Raw genomic sequence first — 26,810 nt, forward strand, 5'->3', positions numbered from 1 at the left:
TCTGCTCCCTCTCCCCTTCCCTCCCCTCGCTCATACTTTGACTCTCTCTCTCAAATAAATAAATAAAATCTTAAAAAAAAAAAAAAAGGATAAAGCCTTAAAAAGGATGTACTGGGGCACCTGGCTGGCTCAGTCAGTAGAGCATGTGACTCTTGATCTTGGGGTTGTAACTTGGAGCCCCACGTTTGGTGTAATGATTGCTTAAAAAATCAAATATTAAAAAAAGGAGGGGGGATGTGCCGAAAGCCCTTGCTCCTCTTCATTATTCTATCCAAAATAAAACACAAAGTAGATCTCAACATCATGTTAAATATAATTCCATGTCAGGCAAACTAACCTACATCAACTCCCTAGACAACCTCTAGTCTGGCTAGTGGCTTTGGTAACATTACTGGGTTCTTGGGGGGTATGGCAAGATTTTTGCCTTGAGTAGCCATTGTTTTGGCAAATAGAGATTCTTAGTCACTTATTAAAGGTTCTATTTAAAAGAAACCATTCCAGGGCGCCTGGGTGGCTTAGCTGATTAAGCGACTGCCTTCGGTTCAGGTCATGATCCTGGAGTTCCAGGATCGAGTCTGCGTCAGGCTCCCTGCTCAGCGGGGAGTCTGCTTCTCCCTCTGCCCCACCCCCCTGTCATGCTCTATCTCATTCTCTCTCTCAAATAAATAAATAAAATCTTTTAAAAAAATCTTAAATAAAAAATAAAGAAACTAGTCCATGCAGTGCAATGCAGGATAGATTGGATAAAGGCAAGATTCAGGCAAAATGACGTGTAAGGAATACTAAGGTAACCTACAAAAGATATAATAAAGATCTGGACTGGGATATTCATACAAAGAATATTTGTTCTGTCTATTCATATCTGGGTACCAGCTGCTAATAAAAGAATAAATGAATAAATGAATGTGAATGTCAACCAGAAAACATTTAGGAAAAAAACAAGCTTTTTATAAAACCCATGACAGATTTACTAAAGAATCAATAGGAATAGCTAAGGCAGGCCACCTGGCTTTAAAAAATGACATAAAGAAAGCAAGAAAAAAAATTGTTCTTAAAATATTTTCATACTTGTTAGCCTGGTGATGGGTATTAAAGAGGGCACGTTCTGCATGGAGCACTGGGTGTTATACGCAAACAATGAAGCATGGAACACTACATCAAAAACTAATGATGTAATGTATGGTGATTAACATAACATAATAAAAAAAATATTTTCATACTTTCTCATCTACTGAGACTTACAGGGATGAAAAGACTTAACTCGTAATTCTAGAACAAAAGGACCCATTTCTTTTCCTGCCTTTTCCACTGATAAAGCATCTTTTTCCACTTACCATCAACCAAATGATTTATTACTTACAATAAACATTTAATGAAATCCACAGCGATTTGATTAAACAAAAAATTGAAATATTAATAATTCAAGTTATTAAAAAAACAATCAAATGACATTATGGTTACAGTCTTTAATGAGTAAGCAGAACTGTTATTTAATACAATATGAACAAAGTTTGTTCTTGTTTTCTTTTTTTTTCTAGTTGTTCTCACTTTTTATTTATTTTATTTTTTTTATTCTTATGTTAATCCCCATACATTACATCATTAGTTTTAGATGAAGTGTTCCATGATTCATTGTTTGTGCATAACACCCAGTGCTCCATGCAGAATGTGCCCTCCTCAATACCCACCACCAGGCTAACCCATCCTCCCACCCCCCTCCCCTCTAGAGCCCTCAGTTTGTTTTTCAGAGTCCATCGTCTCTCATGGTTCGTCTACCCCTCCGATTTCCCCCGCTTCATTCTTCCCCTCCCGCTACCTTCTTCTTCTTTTTTTTTTTCTTAACATATATTGCATTATTTGTTTCAGAGGTACAGATCTGTGATTCAACAGTCTCACACAATTCACAGCGCTCACCATAGCACATACCCTCCCCAGTGTCTATCACCCAGTCACCCCATCCCTCCCACCCCACCCCCCACTCCAGCAACCCTCAGTTTGTTTCCTGCAGTTAAGAATTCCTCCTATCAGTGAGGTCATATGACACATGTCTTTCTCTGTTTGACTTATTTCACTCAACATAATACCCTCCAGGTCCATCTTGTTTTTGTTTTCTTAAGCAAAGTAAAAGACTGCTCCTAAACACATTCAGCAATAATAGCGACCGCATTTTTCATGGTTACCTGCAGGTTATATGTGGATCCAGGTGTATCATACAAATGGAGAGGTAGACGTTCAATAGACTCTAGTACAGCTATTAACTTCCGAATTAATGCAACTGCTGGTCGACTACGAAGAAAAAATAATTAAGAGTGTTTATGTAATTTTATAACCAAGTTCATTCAGGAACTGCACTAACCAGCCTCATATAGACCCCTACTTTCTTTGAGTGCAAAGAAAAGTTTAATTTTGTATGAGACTACATCTAAGCAAACAAAAATACTCTCATAACTCAATTTCCTTCACTCAAGAATATTTCATTTTACTTATAAGACTTCTATCAACTGCATTCAAAGTAGACATATAATTTATTTTTTAAAGTTTAAACAATCATGGGATGCCTGGGTGGCTTAGTTGATTGAGCATCTTCCTTCGGCTCAGGTCATGATCCCAGGGTCCTGGGATAGAGCCCCATATCAGGCTCTCTGCTCAGCAGGGAGTCTGCTTCTCCCCTGCCTGCCGCTCCTCTTGCTTGTGTGCGGCCGTGAGCGCGAGTGTGTGAATGCTCTCTCTCTCTCTCCCCCTCCCCCGAATAAATAAATAAATAATTAAATCTTTAAAAAAAAGTTTAAACAATTTTATTTCTTAATATTTTTGATACATATGAAAATATATAAAGCAACAAAGTTTTGAAAATTATATTATTTGCTGGCAAGGTAACACTAGTGTAATGTTTCTGGATAATAACTTGACAATTTGCATCAAGAAACTTAAGATCATCTACAACCTTTAACTCAATAATACCACTTAAAGGAATTTATGTAAAAAGATGCTTCTGGGGCACCTGGGTAGCTCAGTCAGTTAAGCATCTGCCTTTGGCTCAGGTCATGATCACAGAGTCCCGTGATCGGGATCCCTGCTCTGCACGGAGTCTGCTTCTCCCTCTGCCCCTCACCCTGCTCATGCTTTCTTTCAAATAAATGAATAAAATCTTTTTAAAAATGCTTTAAAAATCTTTTCCTATTATTTTACATTTAAAATATAAAGCTACTTTGTTTACTGAATTTAAAAGTTCCCATTTTTGTGTATAAGCACTATATTAGACTATTTTAAAGTACACCAACTTTCAAACGCTGCAAACTTCAAATTTAAAGAAATTTAGTGATTTACCTTTCATCATCTTCATTTTCACTAAAAGCTGTTTTAAAAACATTTATTCTTTCTACCAGTTGACTACAATCTTGTTTCGTATCTAAATCCATGCTCTACAAAAAATTAAAAAGGTACAAAAAAACCATTTTAAGGCTGTTACCAAAATTTATCAAAAACACGCACTACAAAGATAAACATTAATATATTATTACAAAAGTGTCAATATAATCTAAGTGAAATCATCATTTTCCTTCAATTAAAATTCTTTTTACTATATAACTTATAGATCACAGCTAACATACAGATTTTTTTTTTACTTCCTGAATATTATATAATGTGCTAAATAAGCTTTTCCCAAAGTGTAGTATGCAAGGTAATTTCAGATTATTTATAAATGAACATTTTCCATTTTAATAATACTATGTACTTTAATTAGTATTAGAAAAAATATAACTGGTATACCAAAACAATGATTCACAAATATCACTAAGTAATATAATGTGATGTATCAATATAATTTTAATAAATGGAAATTATGCAAATGGTAAAATTAATGAAGGGAATATACAACTTATAGAAGTTAAAATGAATTTTAAGAGTGTATTACCACATACAGAGATTAAGAGCAAAAATTAAAGTTGGATGTAGAATTAAAATAGAAGAAAACTTACACTTTTTATACTTTTGTTAGAATTTGTTATAATAAGTACATATGGTATGTTTCATTAAAATAAAGATTTTTATCACAACAAAGAGACATTAAAGGTAGACTAAGTTGAAGAGAAACATAAGGTTATTAGCAAATACTTGTCAAATAGTCATAGTAACTTCCTAAACAGTCATGGCTCATAAATTAATTTTATGCAAATAATTTAAGGACTTAAGATCTACAGACTAATTTCATTTTATGAAGAAATCAGAGCACTGAATAATGTTAAATCTTAGGCTAAAGTAAGTGTTTTGTCAAAAAACTCTAGAATAAATTATGATTGGAAAACTCAAAAATCTAAATAGACTCAATTACTGAATTCAATTGGCTTAAACTAATGATACGACATAAAAGAAAGGCCAAATTATAAATACTAACATTTATTACCTCAGTTTTTAAATATTTCTTGACAAAACAAACACTGCTTTGCCAAAAATGTTGCTACAAGTAATTGTTAGAACTATATAGTCTGTTCTGTACTACTTCATAAACTTACATTGTTTAAAACAGTAAGAAGTGCTTGCACCAATCCACTACTGCACATCTCATATGGGGAAATTGTGTTTTCGTCCTTCAAAAGTACAATTAGATTTTCTAAGGCTGTCTTCATTAAATCTCTCCAAGTGTTCTCACTCTCAATACACTAAAAGAAAAAAATTTTTTAATGAAGACAAAAAAATAAACAGGTCTTAATATACTTAATTTATCACAACATCAATTACCAAGAAAATAAGTCAGATATTAAATAAGAATAGGAAGTTCAAATTATTAATGTAAATTATATCTCTACCAGGGTCAGAAAACAATTTTTTTTTTAAGAGAGGGAAGGGGTGAAGAGGGGCAGAGGGAGAGGGAAAGAGAGAATCTTAAGCAGGCTCCAGGCTGAGCACAGAGTCCAACACAGGGGCTCAATCTCACAACCCTGGATCATGACCTGAGCGGGAATCAAGAGTCAGGACGCGTAACCGACTGAGTCACCCAGGCATCCCATGTACAAAACAATCTATAAGGGACAATTAGAAGTATTTTAGGCTTTACAGGCTATATGGCCTCTGTCACACCTATTCAACTCTGCCCTGCACCACACCACCATAGCAGTCACAGACAATATGTAAAAGAGTGAGCATGGCTGTAAGCAATAAAACTACTTTTGGACACTATCATTACATTTACATGTGATTTTCATGTATCAGAAAATACTCTCACTTCTGATTTGTTTTCAACCATTTAAAAATATGAAAACCACTCTTACCTCACAAAGCCATATAAAAATAGATAGCAGGTCTAATTTAGCCCATGGGTAATAATTTGCAGACCACTAATCAATACCCAGAATATAAAGGATAAAGGGGGGGAAAACTAAACCAAGATCAATGTGTACCATAAAATCTAGAGGCTAAATAACATACTTGTCTATTTGTATGAAGTTCCCAAGATGACTCTAATTGAGTTGCTATGTTTCTGAGTGTTACCACTACTCCACGAGGCATGCTTTCAACAGCTTTAAAGTGGTCATCGTATAAATCTCGAGCCATAGTTCGTACCTACCAAATTAAAATTGCAAATATGAATTTTCACAATTAATATTTTTAACAAATCTTTTATCTACATATAAATGTACATTTAAATTAAGACTTTTGTGCCATTACCAACTTCCAAAAAATGCTACTACTTCTACTCATATATGTCAAAAGGTTCTCATAGCTGAAAAAGTACTCTAGTAGATTTAAGCAATATCAAATAAAAGAACTCAATCTTAATTTTTGGTTACTTAAGCTTTGTATTCATATGCCAAAGAGGAGTTTATCTCCTTTAAACCAACTTTAACAACCTGTAAAAAATTAACTTTGCTTTTTTTAAATAAAAGTAACCTAATTATGGTGAACCAATTAGACAATATAAATAAGCAAAAAAATAAATAAATAAATAAGTCACCTATAACTCCATCAACCAAAGTTGAATCTTTTTTTTCTTTTTTTTAAAGATTTATTTATTTATTTATTTGACAGAGAGAGAGACACAGCGAGAGAGGGAACACAAGCAGGGGGAGTGGGAGAGGGAGAAGCAGGCTTCCCGCCAAGCAGGGAGCCCGATGTGGGGCTCGATCCCAGGACTCTGGGATCATGACCTGAGCCAAAGGCAGACGCTCAACAACTGAGCCACCCAGGCACCCCAAAGTTGAATCTTTTTAACTCTTCTTTTTAACTTACTTAAAGGCCAATTGGCTTTATTCAATGATCCATGAATTAGGCAGCTTTCCCATCTAGTATATAGAAAGAATTCCCCCAGAGTTGAACCTTTTAACAATCTGGGGTGTAATTTAGGTTTTATTCTTTCTTCTATTTATATTATTCACACAATATATAAATGACACTATGTAAGTTTATGTATTTCATCATAAGGAAGAATGACTACAGTTGGTTTGGGCACTAGTCACCTCTCATATATATTAATGTTATTTGAGCCTTTCCACCACGGGAGCCATGGAGGGACAGTCCCGGCCCTGCGGTACCCTATCACCGTGGGCCTCAACAAGGAGCACAAGGTGACTAAGAACGTGAGCAAGCCGAGGCACAGCTGCCGCCACGGGCACTGCACCAAGTGCATCAACCGCACCAAGTTCGTGCAGGCCATGATCTGAGAGGTGTGCAGCTTCACCCCATACCAGCGGCGGACCATGGAGCTGCTTGAGGTCTCCAAGGACAACTACACCCTCAAGGTCATCAAGAAAAGAGCAGGGACACACTTCCATGCCAAGAGGAAGAGAGAGGAGCTGAGCAATGTCCTGGCAGCCATGAGGAAAGAGGCAGCCAAGAAGGACTGAACCCCTCCCCCTCTGTATGTAATAAAGCCTTTTTGGAACTTGAAAAAAAAATTAAAATTGAAATTAAAAATTGAAACTAATGTGTCCCAGGCTTGGGTCTGATAAAATTCAGTACATACAGTCTTTAAAAATATTTGCTTAAATAATGTAAATTTAGGACTTGTGTAATTTCATTTAAATCACAAACTAACCTAGCATAACTCTAATGTAATAGAAAAAAATTCACTCCTGAAATGAATTAATAGTACTTTTTCATTCTATTTTGGTATGCCTTTCAGAATTAAGAGGAAAGTAAGCTCTGTTAGACAACATTTAAGATACTACCCTTTATAAAACAGTATTAATAAGTAAAATGAAGGTTAAAATTCATAGTTAAAATTACTTTTACCTAAAATCAGTCTATTTTGATATGTACTACTTCCATACCCAAAGAACAGCCACATGGCCAATGAGTTACTAGTGACTTTAAGAAACAGAGTCAATAATCATACATTTCTTAAGAACATGAAAATACAGGACTGAGACTAGTTCTCCTTGATTTATTCTACTTCTTACTTTTCTTCCGCATTGTGAAATTTCAGTTCCCTCTGAGTCTAAATTTGGTTGATTAATACAACCTTTCAGGAATTACAAGAAATTCCTGAGAGAGCTCAGTGGTAGGTTTATAAAAAATAACAGTTGATCCTCATTATTTGAGAATTCTGTATTTGTGAGTTCAACTACTCACTAAAATTTATTTGCAATCCCCAAATCAATATTTACAATGCTTTCACAGTCACTTGTGGACATGCACAGTGCAACAAAACCTTGGGAGCTGCCTCATGTGCATGTTCTCAGGTGAGGTCAAACAAGGTGAACTCTACCTTTAAACAAGTGTCATACTTGTGTTAGCTCTCTATGAACAAGTGTCCTCCTTTCCACACTCTATTTTGTGCCACATTTTTAACATTTTTGTGGTTTTGTTGGTGCTTTCACTATTTAAAATGGCCACCAAACATAGTACTGAAGTGCGGGCCAGTGTTTCTAAGCACAAGAAGGCACGATGTGTGTCTTATGGAGAAAATATGTGTGTTAGGTAAGCTTCATTCAGGCAGGAAAGTGCTACTGGCCACAAGTTCAGTGTTAACAAATCAATAATACACATTAAACATGGTGTCTTTAAACAGAAAGACACATAAAATTTTTTTTTTAAAGATTTTATTTATTTATTTATTCATTTGAGAGAGCGAGAATGAGAGAGAGAGAGCACATGAGAGGGGGGAGGGTCAGAGGGAGTAGCAGACTCCCTGCTGAGCAGGGAGCCAGATGTGGGAGTCGATCCCAGGACTCCAGGATCATGACTCGAGCCGAAGGCAGTCACTTAACCAACTGAGCCACCCAAGCGCCCCGAAAGACACATAAAATAAGGTTATGTATGGATCAGTTACAAAAATGTGACCAAAGGGGCGCTTGGGTGGCTCAGTCATTCAGCCTCTGCCTTTGGCTCAAGTCATGATCCTGGGGTCCTGGGATGGAGCCCCACATCGGGCTCCCTGCTCAGCAGGAAGCCTGCTTCTCCCTCTCCCACTCCCCCTGCTTGTGTTCCCTCTCTCATTGTATCTCTCTGTGTCAAATAAATAAATAAAATCTTTAAAAAAAAAAAATGTGACCAGAGCCTCAAAGGAACCTAACCCTGTATTTCCCCTAAGAGCAATGGTTCAGTATTCACAGAAGCTTTACATAACACAATTACTATGAATAACAAAAACGGACTGTATTTACTTTAAATTCCTTTTAGCATCTAATGGCTATCTTCAATTGAGATATTTCTTCCTCAAATGCCCTTAACCCTGAATTAGAAAAAACTTCTGACCTCACATTTGTTTTAAAAACAAAAAAGCAATCACAAAATAATACATATAGCTATAAAGATAATACATATTTATCTAAATACATAAAGAAAATATTTCTTTCCAAGGTCTAGCATCTGGAAATATCTTTAGGATGGCCCAACACATTAACAAATAGAAATTAAGACATAAACATGTTATATATAACTGCTCCAAATAAAACCTATTACTACTATTTCTAAGGCCAAAGCCATAAAAAACACAGTAAGCCCCCAATCCCAAACACCTAAAAGTATGCTTCATATACTGTATGAAAAAACTATTCTATATCATTGTAAATAAAATAAAAATTTCTGCCATCAGAAAATACTGAATCTAATTATGAGATTATTTTCTCTTTTAAAAGTGAAAAATAAAAATCAAGAATCGATATAATAAAGATGGAAATATGCTGGTTTATATTTTTAAGTAATCTCCACATCCAACGTGAGGCTCGAACTTAAAACCCCCAAATCAAGAGTCCCATCCATGCTCTATGTACCGAGCCAGTCAGGGGTCCCTTGGTCTTATTTAAAAAAAAAAAAAAAAAAAAAAATGCATACTTAATTGATAGAATTTAAAAATTATTACTGTGATTTTGAAGATGGAGTCAGTAAACACTTGCTCTGATATCTTTTTGAAACAGTAATTTCACCTAAGATGACCTTTAAGCATCAAAATATTTGAATCTAGAACCAGACATTCAAGTCACTTTATTATAAAGTATTAAATCAGGATTGTAAAATCAGGATTGTAAAATATAATGATGTATTTTCAATCCCACTGTATCACTAAAAACATTACTACCGATAATAAAGCATGAGTTCAAAGTTTCTGTGACATTAATAAGTAAAAAAATTTAAATTTTATTGTCTTACACATTTTAATTGTTTTAATGTTTGTGTTTAGCATGTGTATAAAATTATAAGTAAATGTGTATGTATTGTGGAACATAAAATAATGAGCACAGAAAAACAAAATATGTTAGATTAGGGTAACTTGTGTTATATGGCTCAATTTTTTAAATGCTTGAATATACCAATGAAACCTTACCATGTTAGTATAAACAGCAAAAAAAAAAAGAAAAAGCAAATCCCACAAATATACCTTTTGCTTTGTTTTTTCTAATTTAGATTTCAGTTTTCTGCCTCTTTTACCGGTCCAACCAGTCACAAATTCTGAACCTTAAAAAAAAAAAAAAAAAAAAAATTTCAAAGAATTTATTTTATTGCAATTTAAGATACTCATTTATTCTTATCTACTAAACTTATATATTCTATATAACTTACCCAGAGAAGTTTCTGCAGTAAATGAATGTTTGGTTCCTCTATTAGATTCAAATACAAAACCAGGTAAATCTTCTTTCAGTATTGTTGCTTGCTGACCATCTGAGTTATGAATAGCAATTTCTCCCTCTTTCAAACAAGTTAGTGACCAATTTCCTACAGTGAGTTTAGTGGGTCCTGGTGCTGAGAGTATAGGCTGACTTGAAGTAGAAGGCTTTACCTGGCCTCGAGCTCTTTGTAACTTCTCTAAGAATTCACTTCTGCTTTCTATAAAGACAAAATGATTATTTCAAAACCTCATTCTTTTCAAATATTCCTTATTTTTTTTAATAAAAAGAAAATTACCTGTTGGAATATAAAACAGGTATATAAAAAACTTAATTAGCAGAGGTTTTTCTTTGGCATACTCTCACTGGTTTGATATATTTAGGTTCAGGCATAAAAGCAACCCTACAGGCATAATTTTTTAACGTATAGGGCTTTTGGAAAAGATACAACTTGAGAAGGCTTCACACACATACAATTCATCATTACATGATAAGAGGTAGCTTACCTAAAACATTAGAGAGATTAAAAGTAGGTAACAGTGCTATTCCTTGTCTCATACAATAAAAAGGCATTTCTTAAATGCTTGCATGGTACAACAGTTTTTCTCTGTTGATATTAAATAAATTGGCCAAATGATCATCAAAAATGTGCTATTTCTATGACAATGCTAGCAAAAATAATTAGCAGCAAAACAAATCATCAAAACTAGAGAAACTTGTAAAACATTTTAAAAGAAACAAAATATTACCTGAACTATCCGATCCACCTTCAGGACTACCACTTGAATACATGGTGGCTAGTTTTCCATCCAAGATAAATCTGAACCATCCATTACTGCCATTAGATAATTCCAAGGCTGCTGCATCACTCCATATATATAAGCAGTCCCTTCCCCTAATGACTGACCAGTCTCTCCAATGGTATGGTTTACCCTGCTGCAATTCTTTAGCATCCTCCTGTGGTTCATCTTCCTAAATGCGTAAAATTATTGAATGAAACAAGGAAAATAATATCTATTTCAAATACTCACAGGTTTTTAAAAATATGTCCATGTATCAAATTTAGAATTAAAACATGCTGAACTTATATTCAGTTGCCTCTAGTTTAATATGCATTTTGATTCAACTAATTACCTATAGCTAAGTCTTACAAGTAAGTCCTAAAAATGTTAGGAAACTCACATAAATAGAGGCTGGGTGGCTCAATCGGTTAAGCGTCTGCCTTCGGCTCAGGTCCTAACCCCAGGGTCCTGGTATTGAGCCTGGTTCTCCCTCTCCCCACCCCCGCTCGTGCCCCCTCCTCTCTCTCTAATAACTAAAATCTTTAAAAAAAATGTCACATAAGTAATGACCTAAGTTATAACATTTTCAGGAGTAGTAGTAGAGAAGACCAACAGATTTGGTCTATACACAACTATCTAATTATCCCCCAGACTTGTGCTGTCTCTCTCTCTCTCAAATAAATTACAAAACAAAACAATTTGTAAACACTGTTTTCCTAGCCTGACATCCTGAAAAATTTTATTGTGTTGACAACATTTAAATATTGAGAATATTCATCTAAACATATATAAACCTGGTATGTGTGTACATGGATGTGTATACGGTAAAGCACTGTTTTTTTCAAGATTTTATTATTTATTTGAGAGAGAGAGAGCAGGAGGGGAGGGGCAGAGGGAGACAGAGAAACAGACTTCCCGCTGGGCAGGGAGCCCAACAAAGGGTTCAATCCCAGAACCCCAAGATCATGACCGGAGTCCAAGGCAGGTGCTTAACTAACTAAGCCACCCAGATGCCCCTGGGTAAAGTACTTTTAAACTTCATAAAAACTTGTTATACTTAAAAAGTATTTTTACATATTTTTTGAACATAAAAAACTGAAGTAGTTAGCTTAAAACACTAAAATAAGATTGTAAAATATGGATTATAAATTTCTCTAAACATAAGTACTTGTGCTCTAGGCCACGATAGGTTAACAAGTACCAAGACTTGTTTATCCATTGTAAACAATGAAAAGCTAGGCAAAATATGTGAAAAAGTGTTTTCAAACACTGGGCAATATGCAACATAAGACCGTGATCCCCCAGAAAAGAGAAACAAACGAGGTAATCCCCTTAGTCCCAGACACAAATTCCTTGCTAAGGTCTTAAGAGGAAACACAAGAAGAGTCCAGCAGTATGATGATTTCAGGAAATAGAGATATGTGTTTGAAGAGGCTGAAGCAAACAGAACATATGGAGGATGAGTTCAGGATTAGGGAGCCAAGCCAAAAAGACCTCTAGAAATCTGCAAAGTGGTCATCATGAGTCTCTGAGCACTAGACCACTCATTTCTAGGATGATACTCCATAAGGTTGGGCAAAGAACAAATGGAAAACTATAAGATGAATTCCCAGATATCACACAAGGTAGTCAGACAGTTGCATTCCAAATGCTGAAAAATTTCAAATTTGATAAAAACTGTAATCCCACAGATCAAAGAAAATTGAACAATCCTGAGCAGGGATGGACACTCACATGTGCACACATACACAATACACCAAGCACAACAAAGCACAGCAAAGTCAAATTGCTTAAAATCGTAAGAACAGCCAGAGGAAGAAAAGATGTTGTTAGAAAAGATGTACGTTGGGCGCCTGGGTGGCTCAGTCGTTAAGCGTCTGCCTTCGGCTCAGGTCAGGATCCCAGGGTGCTGGGACTGAGCCCCACATCAGGCTCCCTGCTTAGCAGGGAGCCTGCTTCTCCCTCTCTTTCTGACCCTCCCCCCCATACTCTCTCTCACTCTCTCTCTCTCAAATAAATAAATAAAATCTTAAAAAAAAAAAAAATTTATGTACCAAAGAACTAAGATGAGAAATAAAGTGAATTTCTCAATAGAGACTATGTACATCAGGTGACAATGGACCATCTCTCAAAGTGCTGGAAAATGATCAGTCAAAAGTCCTTGTAGGCACTGAAAATATAAAAAATGAAGGCCAAATAAAATATTTTCAGACAAAATCTGAGAGAATTTTCTGGGTTGTCTTTTCATCTTCATTTTAAGCTATGTATGTATGTATAGCACAGCAGAGGGAGGGGCAGGAGGAAAGAGAGAGCATTTCAAGCAGACTCCATGCTGAGCATGGAGCCCAACATGGGGCTTTACCCCATGACTCTGAGATTATGATCTGAGCTGAGATCAAGAGTTCGCCACTCAACCAATGAGCCACACAAGCGCCCAGTCTTTTCATTTTCTAAACAATGTATCTTTTTTTTTTAATATTTTATTTACTTGACAGAGAGAGAAAGACAGCTAGAGAGGAAACACAAGCAGGGGGAGTGGGAGAGGGAGAAGCAGGCTCCTGGCTGAGCAGGGAGCCCGATGTGGGGCTCGATCCCAGGACCCTGGGACATGACCTGAGCCGAAGGCAGATGCTTAATGACTGAGCCACCCAGGCGCCCCTAAGACAGAGAGAGACACAGTGAGGGAACACAAGCAGGGGGAGTGGGAGAGGGAGAAGCAGGCTTCCCGTGGAGCAGGGAGCCCAATGCAGGGCTCGATCCCAGGACCCCGGGATCATGACCTGAGCCAAAGGCAGACGCTTAACCATCTGAGCCACCCAGGCGTCCCTGATTACTACGGCTTTATAGTAAGACTTCAAATCGGCTGGTGGATGTCCTTCAAATTGTTCCTTTTCAATGTTGCTTTGGCTATTCTAGGTCCCTAGAATTTTCATATGAATGTTAGAATTTTGTTACTTTCTACAAAAAAACTTGCTGGGGATCTGTAGATCTGTAACATTTTTTAAGTTTTTATTTAAATTCCAGTCAGTTAACACACAGTGTAATATTAGTTTCAGGTGTACAATACAGTGATTTAACACTTGCACACATCACCCAGTGCTCATCATAGCAAGTGCACTTAATCCCCACACCTATTTTACCCATCTTCCCCCCCCACCACTTCCCCTCTGATAATCATCAGTTTGTTCTTTATAGTTAAGTGTCTGTTTCTTGGTTTGTCTCTCTTTTTTCCCTCTTTGCTTGTTTTACTTCTTATATTCCACACATCAGTGAAATCATATGGTTTTTGAACCTATTTCTTGAATAAAAGAATTCTAGGGGGATGAACCCAGATATCACCTCTTATTTTGTTTTGTGGTTAAATCCCTCAGATCTCTCAAGTAATTTAGGAGTATCTCTCTGGGGTGCCTGGGTGGTGTAGTCAGTTAAAGTGTCCAACACTTGGTTTCCACTCAGGTCGTGACCTCAGTCATGAGACTAAGCCCTGTGTTGGGCTCTACACTCAGCAGAGTCGGCTTCAGATTCTCTCTCCCTCTGCCCCTCCCACTTGTGCTCACTTTCTCTCTTTCTCTCAAATAAATAAATCTTAAAAAAAATTTTTTTTAAATAATCTCTCTCTCCTCCCATCCCCACTCACCCTCTCAGGATTATATAATTAACAAACCATATTCTACCATTATCTCAAAAATATTACCATTCTGTCATTAATATATAGGAAACATTCACTAATTTAGGACTAAATCAGTGCAGGAACTGATTTAGGGATAGATTAGGTATATTTTAAATTTGCAATCTAAGGCAAGAATTATCAATGGATACTGAAACTCATGGGTGTATGTTTAATGAGTAAGAGTGTATTACTTATTATTTATTAATTACTTATTAATTACAAAAGCAAAAAGAGTAACTCTATGATAAAGAAACCAGGCAGATGGCAGCTGGGTGGCTCAGTCAGTTAAGCATCTGCCTTCAGCTCAGGTCATGATCGCAAGGTCCTGGAACTGAGCCCTACGTTGGGCTCTCTGCTCAGCGAGGAGTTTGCTTCTCCCTCTACCTTCCCCCCTGCTCGTAATCTCTCTCACACTCTAATAAATAAATAAAATCTTTAAAAAGAAAAAGAAACCAGGCAGAGATAAATATAACAAAGTGATCCATGTTAACATCATCAGTAAGAAAGCAGACACCCTGGGGCTCTAAAAGAAGGCACATTATGCACTTAGAAAAACATCCCCTCTGTAGTCTTCCTGCTAAAAACATGTAACCTGAATCTAAGCACATAGAAACACAAACGCAAAGTAAGGGTTGCTGCCCAAATTAACGGGTCTGTCCTCTTCACAAATGCCAAGGCTATCAAAGAAAAAGGCTGAGTTCTTAGAAACATAATAGCTAAATGGTAACTAAATGTAATACATGCTCCTGGATTGGATTCTGGACCCGGGGGGGGGGGGGGAATGGTATTAAGGACAACAGCAAATTTGAATATGGTCTTTGAATGAGATAGAGTATTATATAAATATTAAATTTTCTGACTTTGGGGTGCCTAGGTGGCTCGATGGTTAGGTATCTGCCTTCAGCTCAGGTCATGATCCCAGGGTCCTAGGATCGAGTCGCGCATCAGGCTCTCTGCTCGGTAGGGAGTCTGCTTCTCCCTCTGCCTGCCGCTTCCCCTGCTTGTGCTCTCTCTTTCTACAAATAAATAAAACCTTTAAAAGATAATAATAATATTTCATTGGTTTTTTTGTTTTTTTAAGTAGGCTCCAGGCCCAGTGTGGAGCCCAGCATGGGGCTTGAACTCACAACCTGAGCTGAGATCGAGTCAGACACTTAAATGACAAAGCCACCCAGGGGCCCCTTGAAGATTTTATTTTTAAGTAATCTCTACAACCAACATGGGGCTAAAACTCACAACCCCAAGATCAAGAGTTGTATGCTCTACCAAATGAGCCAGTAAGGTGCACCTCAAATAAATGTTTCTTAAAAATACACACACACAACATCAATAATTAGTGAATTTATGAAGAATACTCTGATACTCTATTTGCAATTTTTCTATAAGCTTTAAATTTTATCAATAAATTTTTAAAACGTAACGAAATTTTGGGGGTGCCTGCGTGGATCAGTCGATTAAGTGCCCAACTCTTGGTTTCGGCTCGGGTCACAACCTCAGAGTTGTAGGATCGAGCCCGACACCGGGCTCCGTGCTCAGCACAGAGTTGGCTTGAGATTCTCTCTCTCCCTCTCCCTTTGCCCCTCACCCTGCTCACATTCTTTCTCTAAAATTAATAAATAAAATCTTAAAATAAGTAACCAAATTTTTAAAAATTATAGTGCTACCTCATACTGCCATTATTTTATCAAAAACCATCATTAAGTTATAACTAGATTTCCTCAAAAGAAACTCTATTCCTTTTTTTTTTTTTAAAGACTTTATTTGAGAGAGAGAGACACAGCAAGAGAGGGAACACAAGCAGGGAGAGTGGGAGAGGGAGAAGCAGGCTTCCCACTGAGCAGGGAGCCCAATGTGGGGCTCGATCCCAGGACTCTGGGATCATGATCTGAGCCAAAGGCAGATGCTTAACGACTGAGCCACCCAGGCACCCCAAGAAACTCTATTCCTGGTAACACTGCAATCAACATCACTCACTTTTTCTGGTTTTGATTCCTCTTCATTCTCATCATCAGAGGAAGGTCCTGCCAAAGTTGACACTTTGCTAATTACACCAAGTCTGGCTAGCTGATCCAAAAAAATATCACCACCTTTATCTACCAAATCTCTTATGATCTGCAAAGCCAGCAAGTGGCCATCATCATCATCCTGGGGGAAAACAAAAAGGAATTTAAGGGAAAATGATAAAAATAAGTTCAGCTGCCTGAAGTAGACAAATGCAATAATTTCACAGACAAAACGCTTCACTGAAATTAGGACAAAAATTAAATTATTTTACTAACCATTGTCTAAAGGGAATTAAAGCTACAGGAGTTTCAAAAAAGATAAAAATCTGACCTCTTGATCAAGGACGGTTGCAGTGATTTCCACTAGTACTGTAGGCAAATTGTGACCAACATCAGAATCACAAACTTCTTTTAAGAGTGCTTCAGAGCAAAAATGAATCATTTTTCGAATCAGAGCAAGACTTGCCTTCCTTAAAAAATAAAATAAAATAAAATAAATAAATAAATAAAAGAATTTTAGGAAGCCAGGAAAAGAACCTAAAATAAAATAAAATGCAATTACACATTAGAGAAAAAAAAAATGCGCAATGGTTAAGTTTTACACACTCTGCTAAAAAGTAAGCTGAATATAAGTATACAAAAAGAAATACATATACCTTTGTTCTCATATAAATGAAAAGACATCCTAGTAATCCCATGTCCCTAAATATTGCCACTGTTAACAATTTGTTATGCCTCCTTTTCCTTCTATACTCATCCACTGCTTTGCTTAGAACATAGATACTCAATAAAGTCATACAAACTAACCTCAGTTTTGTAACAAGGAACCTGTTCTTTTAAAATAAACACATATCCACACACATTTAAATTATAATAGACTAAAAGGAGACTGGTCTATTACATAAAAGATACAGTTCATTTAACACATATTTTCTGAGCATATAACAATATCCTAGGCACCGAGGATATCATTAACTTTGCAGTAACTTCCACAAGGATGGAGAAGCAAAATTGCTACTGAAGTCCAAGAAAGGCATGTGACACATGAATTTCTACAGCATGTGGTCCCTACTTGATGTAGATCACAACTCTCTTTAGTTGAAATTCGTAACAGTATACATTCTTCAAGTGAAAAAAGCATTTGATTATAAATTCAAGATGTTATAGAAAACGGTAGGCCAAAGAGTAGGGAGCATGATGCGGGGGTCAATCCCAGGACCCTGGGATCATGACCTGAGCCAATACCTCTAAAATATTAGGCATAACTATTGTAACACTTAATACATATCTAATTTTTATTCTCAAACCTAAAGAGAATTTAATGTAATTATCTTCACTTTAGAGATAAACTAAAAGAAGTTAAGTACCTTTCTCATGGCCACATATTTAGGAAGTGGCCACTTTGCATTGACTCCAGAGTCTGAGCTCTTAGCAAAGGCTTATGCTTTCTTACTTGCCACAATTAAATGTAGCTAATTATTACCTAGAGAATTCAGCATTGAATGTACTAAAACTAAAATTCTATTTAGACAATCCTGAAACATACATACATACATAAATTCATTCATTCATTTTACAAATACAATATGGTTATTATAGAAACTTTAGTAGACACAAATTAACAAAAGGAAGAGAAAAAAATTACCTGTAATTCCAAAATTCCAATCCGCAATCCTGAAACATTTAATAGAGTGATAGAAAATAACCATCGAGGGAACTCGGGTGACTCAGACAGTTAAGTATCTGAATCTTGATTTCAGCTCAGGTCATGAGCTCAGGGTCAAGGGATGGAACCTCGTATCACGCTCTGCACTCAGTAGGGAGTCTGCCTGAGATTCTCGCTCTCTTTCTCCCTCTGCCCCTCCCCCTGCTTGCTCGTGCATGCTCTCAAATAAATAAATCTTAAAAAAAAAAAAAAGGAAAGAGAAGACCCTTCTAATAAGGGACCTCTGTTATATGGTGGCATACTTTATAATTTTCTGATGACCTTATCATGAAGAAGTTCTACTCCAAATATATCGGGATTCTTTTATTGGCATGACAGCTAGTCCTCTAAAATTTTCAGCCAAATTATCCTGTTCAAAATCGAACTTGCCTACTCCTCAAGAGGATTCTAAGTTCTGTTAAAAAAAAAAAAAAAAAAAGTGGGCCCACTCACACCTACACCTCTGTAGCTATTTGGAGAAGAATAAAAACCAAGTACTTTAATGTTCACAGTGAATTATTTTACTGACATTTTTCTCCTACTTAAAGCAGACTGCCTGCACTTTAATGTCAACTCCTAGGCACTTGAATCCTACAAATCTACATGTTCTAAAGACCTCCTTAACTTAAAATGTCCAAAATCAAATTCTCAATCACTCAGTCAAAAATTCAGTACTCATTCTTCACCCATTCCTCTCCCTCATCTCTCACAACTGGTCATCAATCCCTATACAACCCATCTCTCAACCTTTTCAATTTGTTCCCACCAATCCAGTCTCCCAGCAACTGTTTGAAGTTCATATTGCAATGAACCCTTAAGTAGTCTGTTTTCATTCTTGCTCTCCTCCAGTACTTTTCTCCACTGGGCCGTCAATGGAATCTTCATAAATCACAAAATCAGCTGTGACAAATATGCTCACAGGTATTTAATGACCCTGCTTCAACTGTGGAGTATGGCTCATTAGCATGGACCACCAAGGCCTTCCTAAGTCATAAAGGCTCCTGTCTACCTTTTTAACACTATTCACTGAGCTACCCAAACATATCCTATTAATCCAAACACACTCCATTAATATTAAAATACTTACAACTGCTAACAAAATACACTCACTCAGTCATGCTCTAAATATCTACTGAGGACCTACTAAGTCCTGTTCTATACCTCTTTGTCTCTGCAGGAATATAGCCGTACACAGGCCAGCTCTCAAAGAGTTCACTTTGGAGGGGAGACAGACAATAAAACAAACAAAAGTCAAAGAAGAGCAAGATTTCAGACACTGAAAGCTCTGTAAAGACAGTAAAACGTCATAATTTATGTGAAAGGTATCCTAGGGGTAAATTTAAATTAGATGGACGAAAACATCAGTGGATGGAACATTTAAACTGAAACCTAAATGATACGAAACAACAAACCATCCAGAAGAACCAAGGATAAGAAAAGTTTCCAGTAAAGGGAAGTACAAAAGCCCTAAGGTAAGGATGTACCTGGGGTGTTCCAAAAATAGAAAAAAGGCTAGCTTATTGTACGTGTAATGGGCTAGGGGTTAGATAGTACTAAATGAGGTCAGAGAGCTGGGTGGGGCTTATGTAAGACCTTGCAAGCCTGAGAGTTAGGGAGTTAGGTTTTAAGGGCACCTGGGTGGCTCAGTCAGTTAAGCCTCCGACTCTTGATTTCGACTCAAGTCATGATCTCAGGGTCATGAGATCGAGCCCTGTGTCAGGGCTCTGTGCTCAGTGGGGAGTCTGCGTGAGAGTCTCTCCCTCTACCCCCACCCCCAGTGCCCACGCACTCTCATTTTCTTTAAAAAAAAAAAAAAAAAAGGAATTAGGTTTGAGTTCAAGCCAGATAGAAGCCACTGGAGAGTTTAAATCAGAAAAAGTGATATAATTATGATTTTTTTTAAAAGATTTTATTTATTTATTTGACAGAGAGAGAGACAAACCAATTGAAGAAACGCAAACAAGGGGAGTGGGAGAGGAGAAGCAGGCCTCCCGCTGAGCAAGGAGCCCGATGTGGGGCTCGATCCCAGGACCCTGGGATCATGACCTGAGCCGAAGGCAGATGCTTAACGACTGAGCCACCCAGGCGCCCCATAATTATGATTTTTAAAATAAATTAGACTAATATGTAGGAACAGATTATAAAGGAACAAAAGAAAAAAGAAAGACTAATTAAGAGGCAACTGCAGTAGCCAAACTACAGACTACAGACCAGAGTATTAGCAACAGATGAACAGCAATGACACTACAGAAGGAGAGCCACCAGGATTTGTACCAGGATGGACTGACTCATACCTCCATGCCTTTGCACACAAAGTTGCCCAGTGATCCTTCTAATCTGTCTGCCTACAAAATCCCCAAGTATCCTTTAAACCCAAATTTAAATCTCACTTCCAGGGGCACCTGGGTGGCTCAGTCGTTAAGCATCTGCCTTCGGCTCAGGTCATGATCCCAGGGTTCTGGGATCAAGTCCCACATCGGGCTCCCTGCTCAGCAGGAACGCTGCTTCTCCCTCTCCCACTCCCCCTGCTTGTGTTCCCTCTCTTGCTGTGTCTCTGTCTGTCAAATAAATAAATAAAATCTTTAAAAAATAAAATAAAAAAATAAATCTCACTTCTGCATAAAATTTTCTCCAATTGTGCAGCCCAATTAATTGTTAAATCATGTATATTCGCAGAGAACTCTGACGGTATGTCTAATCTATCACTTACTACTCACTCTTATTACTCACATCTTCCTCACTAGCCTGCAAGGAATGGAACAGGAAGTGAAAACCAAGTCCCATTTCTTTAGTTAACTCTCCAATGACATCTCGCATTGCCTCTACCAAAAAAGCCTCCATAAAGCTCAATAAATGTTTGCTGTACTTACCAGAATTTCTCTAAAGCTGATACTCAGCAAGCTACAAAACTAGTCTTCTTGATTTTCAAAACTCAAGTCAGATCATCAGAAGAAAAGATTTAACTCTCCAATCAAATTTCCAATCTAAATTTTATTCTTACCATACCTTTTCAGTATTAAGATAAACTTCAATCCTTCTGGAAAAGGGAGATAAATAGAACTATATGATTGGCATAATTTAGTAAACACAGATACTATGAATAACTACCTTATTGAAGGCAACATAGTTTGCTGAAATGTCTGTGCAAACACTGGCAATAACCTTTTCAAGTATATGGGTGCCATTTCTGGATCTCCTTTTGGCTCATTACATTCTTCTTCATCTTTGTTTGTATCTTTCTTTTTCTTATCATCTCCTTTATTAACTGGACACATCCAATCACCTGCAGACAAATATTTTTGAATAAAATAAATTCTTGGAAAATTTTTCTTTCAATAAAAAAGAAAATTTTCTTTCAATAAAAAAAAACATTAAGAGGTACCGAATTTCAAACTATAATTAGTTTGGCTCAGTCAGTTGAGCATCCAACTCTTGATTTTGGCTGGGGTTGTGATCTGAGGGTTGTGGGATCGAGCCCTGCGTCAGGCCCCACATTCACCAGGGAGTTTGCTTGAGATTCTCTCTCTCCCTCTGCCCCTCCCCACACTTGCATGTGCTCTCTCTCTCTCTCAAATAAATATTTAAGGGGAAAAAAAGTATCCCTAATTAACAATAATTAAACTGAAATTAAAAGATACTGTATCTATCAAAGACATTTGTAAGAATAATACTATTCCAATTTTTTTTAGTACATGTGCTGCTGAAACAAGCACAAGAATACTAAAGAACGTCAGTCCCACCAATGAGCTGAATCACAACTTAGGGAAATAATTTTGGATATTCCACTTGATTCTAGAAATTATTTCACAAAGGTTCCACATTCATTTACTCTGTCAGAACTTAAAATTTGGTCAAAGTACTTCATCTACACAATACCCAACTATTCTTTATGACATTCCCATGCCCCTTAAACTTTTGGTTTTTGGGACACCTGGGTGGCTCAGTCAGTTAAGCGTCTGCCTTCGGCTCAGGTCATGATCCCAGGCTCCTGGGATCAAGCCCCGTGTGGGGATGCTTGCTCAGCGGGGAGCCTGCTTCTCCCCTGCCTGCCGTTCCCTCTGCTTGTGTGCGCTTGTGCTCTCTCTGACAAATACATAAAATCTTTAAAAAAACAAAACAAAACAAAACTTTTGGTTTGTTATTCTGGAATCATGCACCCACAGTCTCAAAGAACACTGAACGGTATACTGTTAAAGGTTTATCACATGTTAAGGTATGTGCATATAATTACTTGACTTCATAGGAATAGTTCATTTATATAATGTTAATACATACACAAGAAGCTGTATCTATAAAAGTGAAGCTGAAAACTAACAGCAGATGTAAAAGGAAAGATTGTCCCACTCACCTGGAGACTGAAGAATAGCTACTACTTCACTATGGCCCCTTTCCCGAGCTTTATCTAATGGAGTTTTCCCATCTTCATCTCTCAGATCTGGGTTTGCACCATGCCGTAACAGAGTCTAGAAAAGAAAAGCATTTCACGTGAATATAAGAATTAACACTTTATTTCTTCAATATCCAACTCTGCAATCCAAATTGCACCCACAGATTTCAGACTCACAATTACTTAAGCAGGCACCAATTCAAATCACTATTTTGCACATATCACCTCAAAAATGGTCTATCTAGATCTTGAAAAAATTATAGATTAATTTCACTTGGTTATTTATTTTATTTATTTTTTAAGATTTTATTTATTTATTTGACAGAGAGAGACATAGCGAGAGAGGGAACACAAGCAGGGGGAGTGGGAGAGGGAGAAGCAGGCCTCCCACCGAGCAGGGAGCCCGATGTGGGGCTCGATCCCAGGACCCCGGGATCATGACCTGAGCCGAAGGCAGACGCTTAACAACTGAGCCACCCAGGTGCCCCACACTTGGTTATTTATTAACAACTCAAATTAAGTACGTTTACATGTGGAACCTACTTTTCCTTCAAACTCCTCCTCCCAATTTTCTTTAACAGAGAGGTAATAGAGTACGTTTGTGACATGGTAATCATCTTCCTCATTTCCTATATACTGCCAATTACCAAGGTAAATCAATTCTAGAATGAACTACAAAATTTACGTCCTAAATACTAATTCACATTGTTCACCAATTTTTAATGGACACTGGACTCTCTCCCCAACAGACTGTAAGATCTTTTGAACAGAGAACACATCTCATGTTTTTCTTATCAGCCTGAGCTGCAGTTTTTCTAACTTTGTTATGATGTAATAGATATATCTGACAAGTAAGTGAATACATACACACATCTGGAAAGTACACAGTACTGGCTAAAAAATCCAAATGCTGAATCATAATAATTCAGTATTTTATCAAATGAGGATGCCATAGGTTATTAGATATATCACTAACTATCACTAAGAAAGAAAAAAAAAGCCAGTTAAATTTTGTAACATGCTTTCTTATTGCTTGGAATTTTTTTTTTTAAACTTACTGAAAGAAATTTTTTAAACTTAGAATTTTTTTCCACACATTACCTGAACAAACATAAGTAAGAAAATATAAATGAACTATATGGTATTCCGGAACTTCACATTCTGAGCACAATTCTTCATAATTATTTTTTTATTCAAAATCAGCAATATTTATATTTCTACAAACAATGCTATTACCTGTGCCATAAAGACATTAATGATGCAGCATTTCTTTTTTCTTTTTTTTTTAAGATTTTATTTATTTATTCATGAGAGACAGAGAGAGAGAGAAGCAGAGGCAGAGGGAGAAGCAGGCTCCCTACAGAGCAGGGAGCCCGATGCGGGACTTGATCCCAGGACCCTGGGATCATGACATGAGCCAAAGGCAGACGCTTAACCGACTGAGCCACCCAGGCGTCCCAATGATGCAGCATTTCTGAGTGCTTCTCTATCAGACAGAATTTTTTATTCCTGTTGCACGAATAGGTAATGATAACTATGCTGCACTTTCTATCGGGTCAACAGCAATTATACAACATTTTCCTATTTAAGAGATGTTAAAATGTGTATGGAGGGGTAAGGGGGAAAGTGGAGGTGTATTTTAGAATCAGTTAAAAACAGAAATATCGGGGCACCTGGGTGGCTCAGTTGGTTAAGCGACTGCCTTCGGCTCAGGTCATGATCCTGGAGTCCCGGGATCGAGTCCCGCATCGGGCTCCCTGCTCGGCAGGGAGTCTGCTTCTCCCTCTGACCCTCCTCCCTCTTGTGCTCTCTGTCTCTCATTCTCTCTCTCTCAAATAAATAAAATCTTAAAAAAAAAAAAAAAAAGATTTAAAAACAGAAATATCTATTAAGATTAAATGGTAAGACATGTTAAATACCTAAAGACACTGGCTAGCACAGAGTTTCTGTGCTCAGTGAGTCGTACCTACTGTATCATTATTAGTAATAGCAGCTATCGCTCACTATACACTGACATATAATCAAGTCAGGTTAGGGTGAGATACAATTCATTTGGCTTCTTCTCTCCCACCCAACCACTCATAACTGCAAAACAGTACAGATCAAAAGAAAATGGGTCAATAAAACTTTTTTTGTCATCCTTAGAAGCATCTTTCTCTTTAAAAACTAACCAATTAAAACTGACGGAATTTGACCTTGAAGAGAACACCTTTCCCAAGTTAGAAGCTAAGTTGTTCCCCCAAATTTTTGTATAATGTAAAGACGACAATAACAGAAGCTACCATGTGAGCATCTACGATGTGTTGACTACGATATGTTTTTTATGTATTTTTTTCTAATTATAACAATAATCATGCTGTGAATGTGTACACATTTAACTGAAAAAACTGCAAGTCAAACTGAAGAAACTTGCCCAAGGCCACACAACCATCTTGCTAATAAGCTGAAGCCTGAATCCAAGTGTGCCTGACTTAGCAGCAGACTAAGACTGAACTGTGCCAAATTACTTCACATTATGAAGACTCTAGAGACCTAGATCATCCACACATTTGGTTCAACCCTTATCATTTGACTTCTCTGGACCTCCTCAATTTCTAACTATAAAAAGAACTTTCCAATGTCCTTTGCTAATCTGAGAATCAAAGATATGATTCTTCAGCAAATAAATTATTTGCTTTAATGATAAATAAAAACAACACAAATATGTACAAAATTATTTGGTGCCAAGAGTAAGAAATTGGAAAAATTAAAGTGTTTAGCAACAGGTAATTGGTTGAATAAATGTGCAGTATATCCACACAGGGCAAGAATACTGATGTAAAAAAGTTATACAAATACTAATAGGAAGAGGTCTTCAATATATAGTATTAAAGGAAAAAAGTAAAGTATAAATCAGTTTATGCAATATGTTACATTTTGTATTAGAAAATGAGGGAATAAGCATATATCTTTTTGCTTGCATCTATGTTAAGAAACACTAAAAAGATAAACAAAACATGCTTACCTATAGTGAACAATGGGGAATGGAGTGAATGGAGATGGCATGGAAGCATGAGTTATCAGAATAAAAGCTTTTATATCATTCTAATTTTGGAACCATGTAAATGTTAAATATTAAATTAATAATTTAAAAACCTGGATTTTACCTTTGCTACTTGAGGTCTTCCAAAACACGCAGCATAATGTAATGATGATGACCTCTGACCCCTATTAACATCAGCACCTCTTTCACAAAGAAATTCTACCTGTAAAATTATGAAGAATCATGAAGTTGCCTTATGAATAGTTCTATCTTTGATTTAAAACACTAGTTTTTATTTATTAGCTTACCATTTCCTGAGTTCCAAAAGCAGAGGCCCAGTTTAATAGAGTCTGACCCACATCATCCATAAAATTTACTTCAAAGGCTGGAAATTTGAAGGAGAAAAATAAATTTTTAAAACTCCAACAAAATAATACTGAACTCTTCTACAGTGGAAACCATTAAAAGATTGTTACTAATAATCACTACATACAGAGTCAATTTTAAACATTTAGTTCAACTCTACAGTAGTAAATAATCCACCAACAAATTCTGCTAAGAAAAGGTATTCTAAAATTTTTAAACTACCAAGGATTCACAAGACATTAAGCCTTAAAAATAAACGTAAAATAAGGAAGGAAAAAAAAACCCTAAATATATTAACACAATTTAACAGAGTACTAGTATCCTTAAATAAATAATTTCATTTACTAATTTAGTAGGCATTTACTCAGGTCTTACCATGCACCAGGCTGATAATTAGAGAGGAGAGGATACAGAAGAGGTTGGCCATTCTATTGGCACAAATGCTAAAAATACTGTCTAAAATACAGAAACTAGAAATTGCCCATATAATTCCTATCTCAGTTTTTTTTATATTTTAAAAAATATTTTCCGACCTCCTGTGTCAATTGCATCTATAAGCGCATCGGTATCTTTACTTCGAATACAGTCTATAAGCTGCCGATGTGAGCGCTCCCCAGAGCTATCCAATCTCCTAAGTCCTGGGATTCTGCCTGTAGATCCAGCACTAGACTTTGGCAAAGCTTTCCGTCCTTCAAATAATAGCACCAAGAGAAGGTCGACCAAACGCATGGTATCAAGCACACATCTTTCATCACCCTGCAATGCACTTTCAATTGAATCTGGAAGTTCCGACCTCAGGAGATCCTAGAAAGGGAAAGGGAGAAACGTTTAA

General features: G+C 36.8%; 1 protein-coding gene and 1 pseudogene across 6 annotated transcripts in view; one reads left to right on the forward strand and one right to left on the reverse strand.

The window, feature by feature from the left end:
* Nucleotides 1-26,810, reverse strand: part of HECTD1 (HECT domain E3 ubiquitin protein ligase 1) — a 90,292-nt gene that overhangs the window by 36,193 nt on the left and 27,289 nt on the right. For all 6 annotated transcript variants that reach the window (XM_064570911.1, XM_064570913.1, XM_045900654.3 and 3 more), the window contains exons 6-19: nucleotides 26,512-26,782; nucleotides 25,921-25,997; nucleotides 25,737-25,835; nucleotides 22,552-22,666; nucleotides 21,312-21,486; nucleotides 16,830-16,968; nucleotides 16,470-16,640; nucleotides 10,793-11,015; nucleotides 10,000-10,263; nucleotides 9,818-9,894; nucleotides 5,428-5,562; nucleotides 4,515-4,661; nucleotides 3,328-3,422; nucleotides 2,181-2,286 (exon numbers count right to left, since the gene is read on the reverse strand). In XM_064570911.1, coding sequence (XP_064426981.1) covers nucleotides 2,181-2,286; nucleotides 3,328-3,422; nucleotides 4,515-4,661; nucleotides 5,428-5,562; nucleotides 9,818-9,894; nucleotides 10,000-10,263; nucleotides 10,793-11,015; nucleotides 16,470-16,640; nucleotides 16,830-16,968; nucleotides 21,312-21,486; nucleotides 22,552-22,666; nucleotides 25,737-25,835; nucleotides 25,921-25,997; nucleotides 26,512-26,782 — 2,094 coding nt within the window. The remainder of the gene's footprint in view (nucleotides 1-2,180; nucleotides 2,287-3,327; nucleotides 3,423-4,514; nucleotides 4,662-5,427; nucleotides 5,563-9,817; nucleotides 9,895-9,999; nucleotides 10,264-10,792; nucleotides 11,016-16,469; nucleotides 16,641-16,829; nucleotides 16,969-21,311; nucleotides 21,487-22,551; nucleotides 22,667-25,736; nucleotides 25,836-25,920; nucleotides 25,998-26,511; nucleotides 26,783-26,810) is intronic.
* Nucleotides 6,426-6,842, forward strand: LOC123862001 (large ribosomal subunit protein eL36-like; annotated as a pseudogene).

This window comes from Mirounga angustirostris, unplaced genomic scaffold, assembly GCF_029215605.1.
Source record: "Mirounga angustirostris isolate CCGP_5_RB_7025 unplaced genomic scaffold, mMirAng1.0.hap1 SCAF_9, whole genome shotgun sequence".
NCBI lineage: Eukaryota > Metazoa > Chordata > Mammalia > Carnivora > Phocidae > Mirounga > Mirounga angustirostris.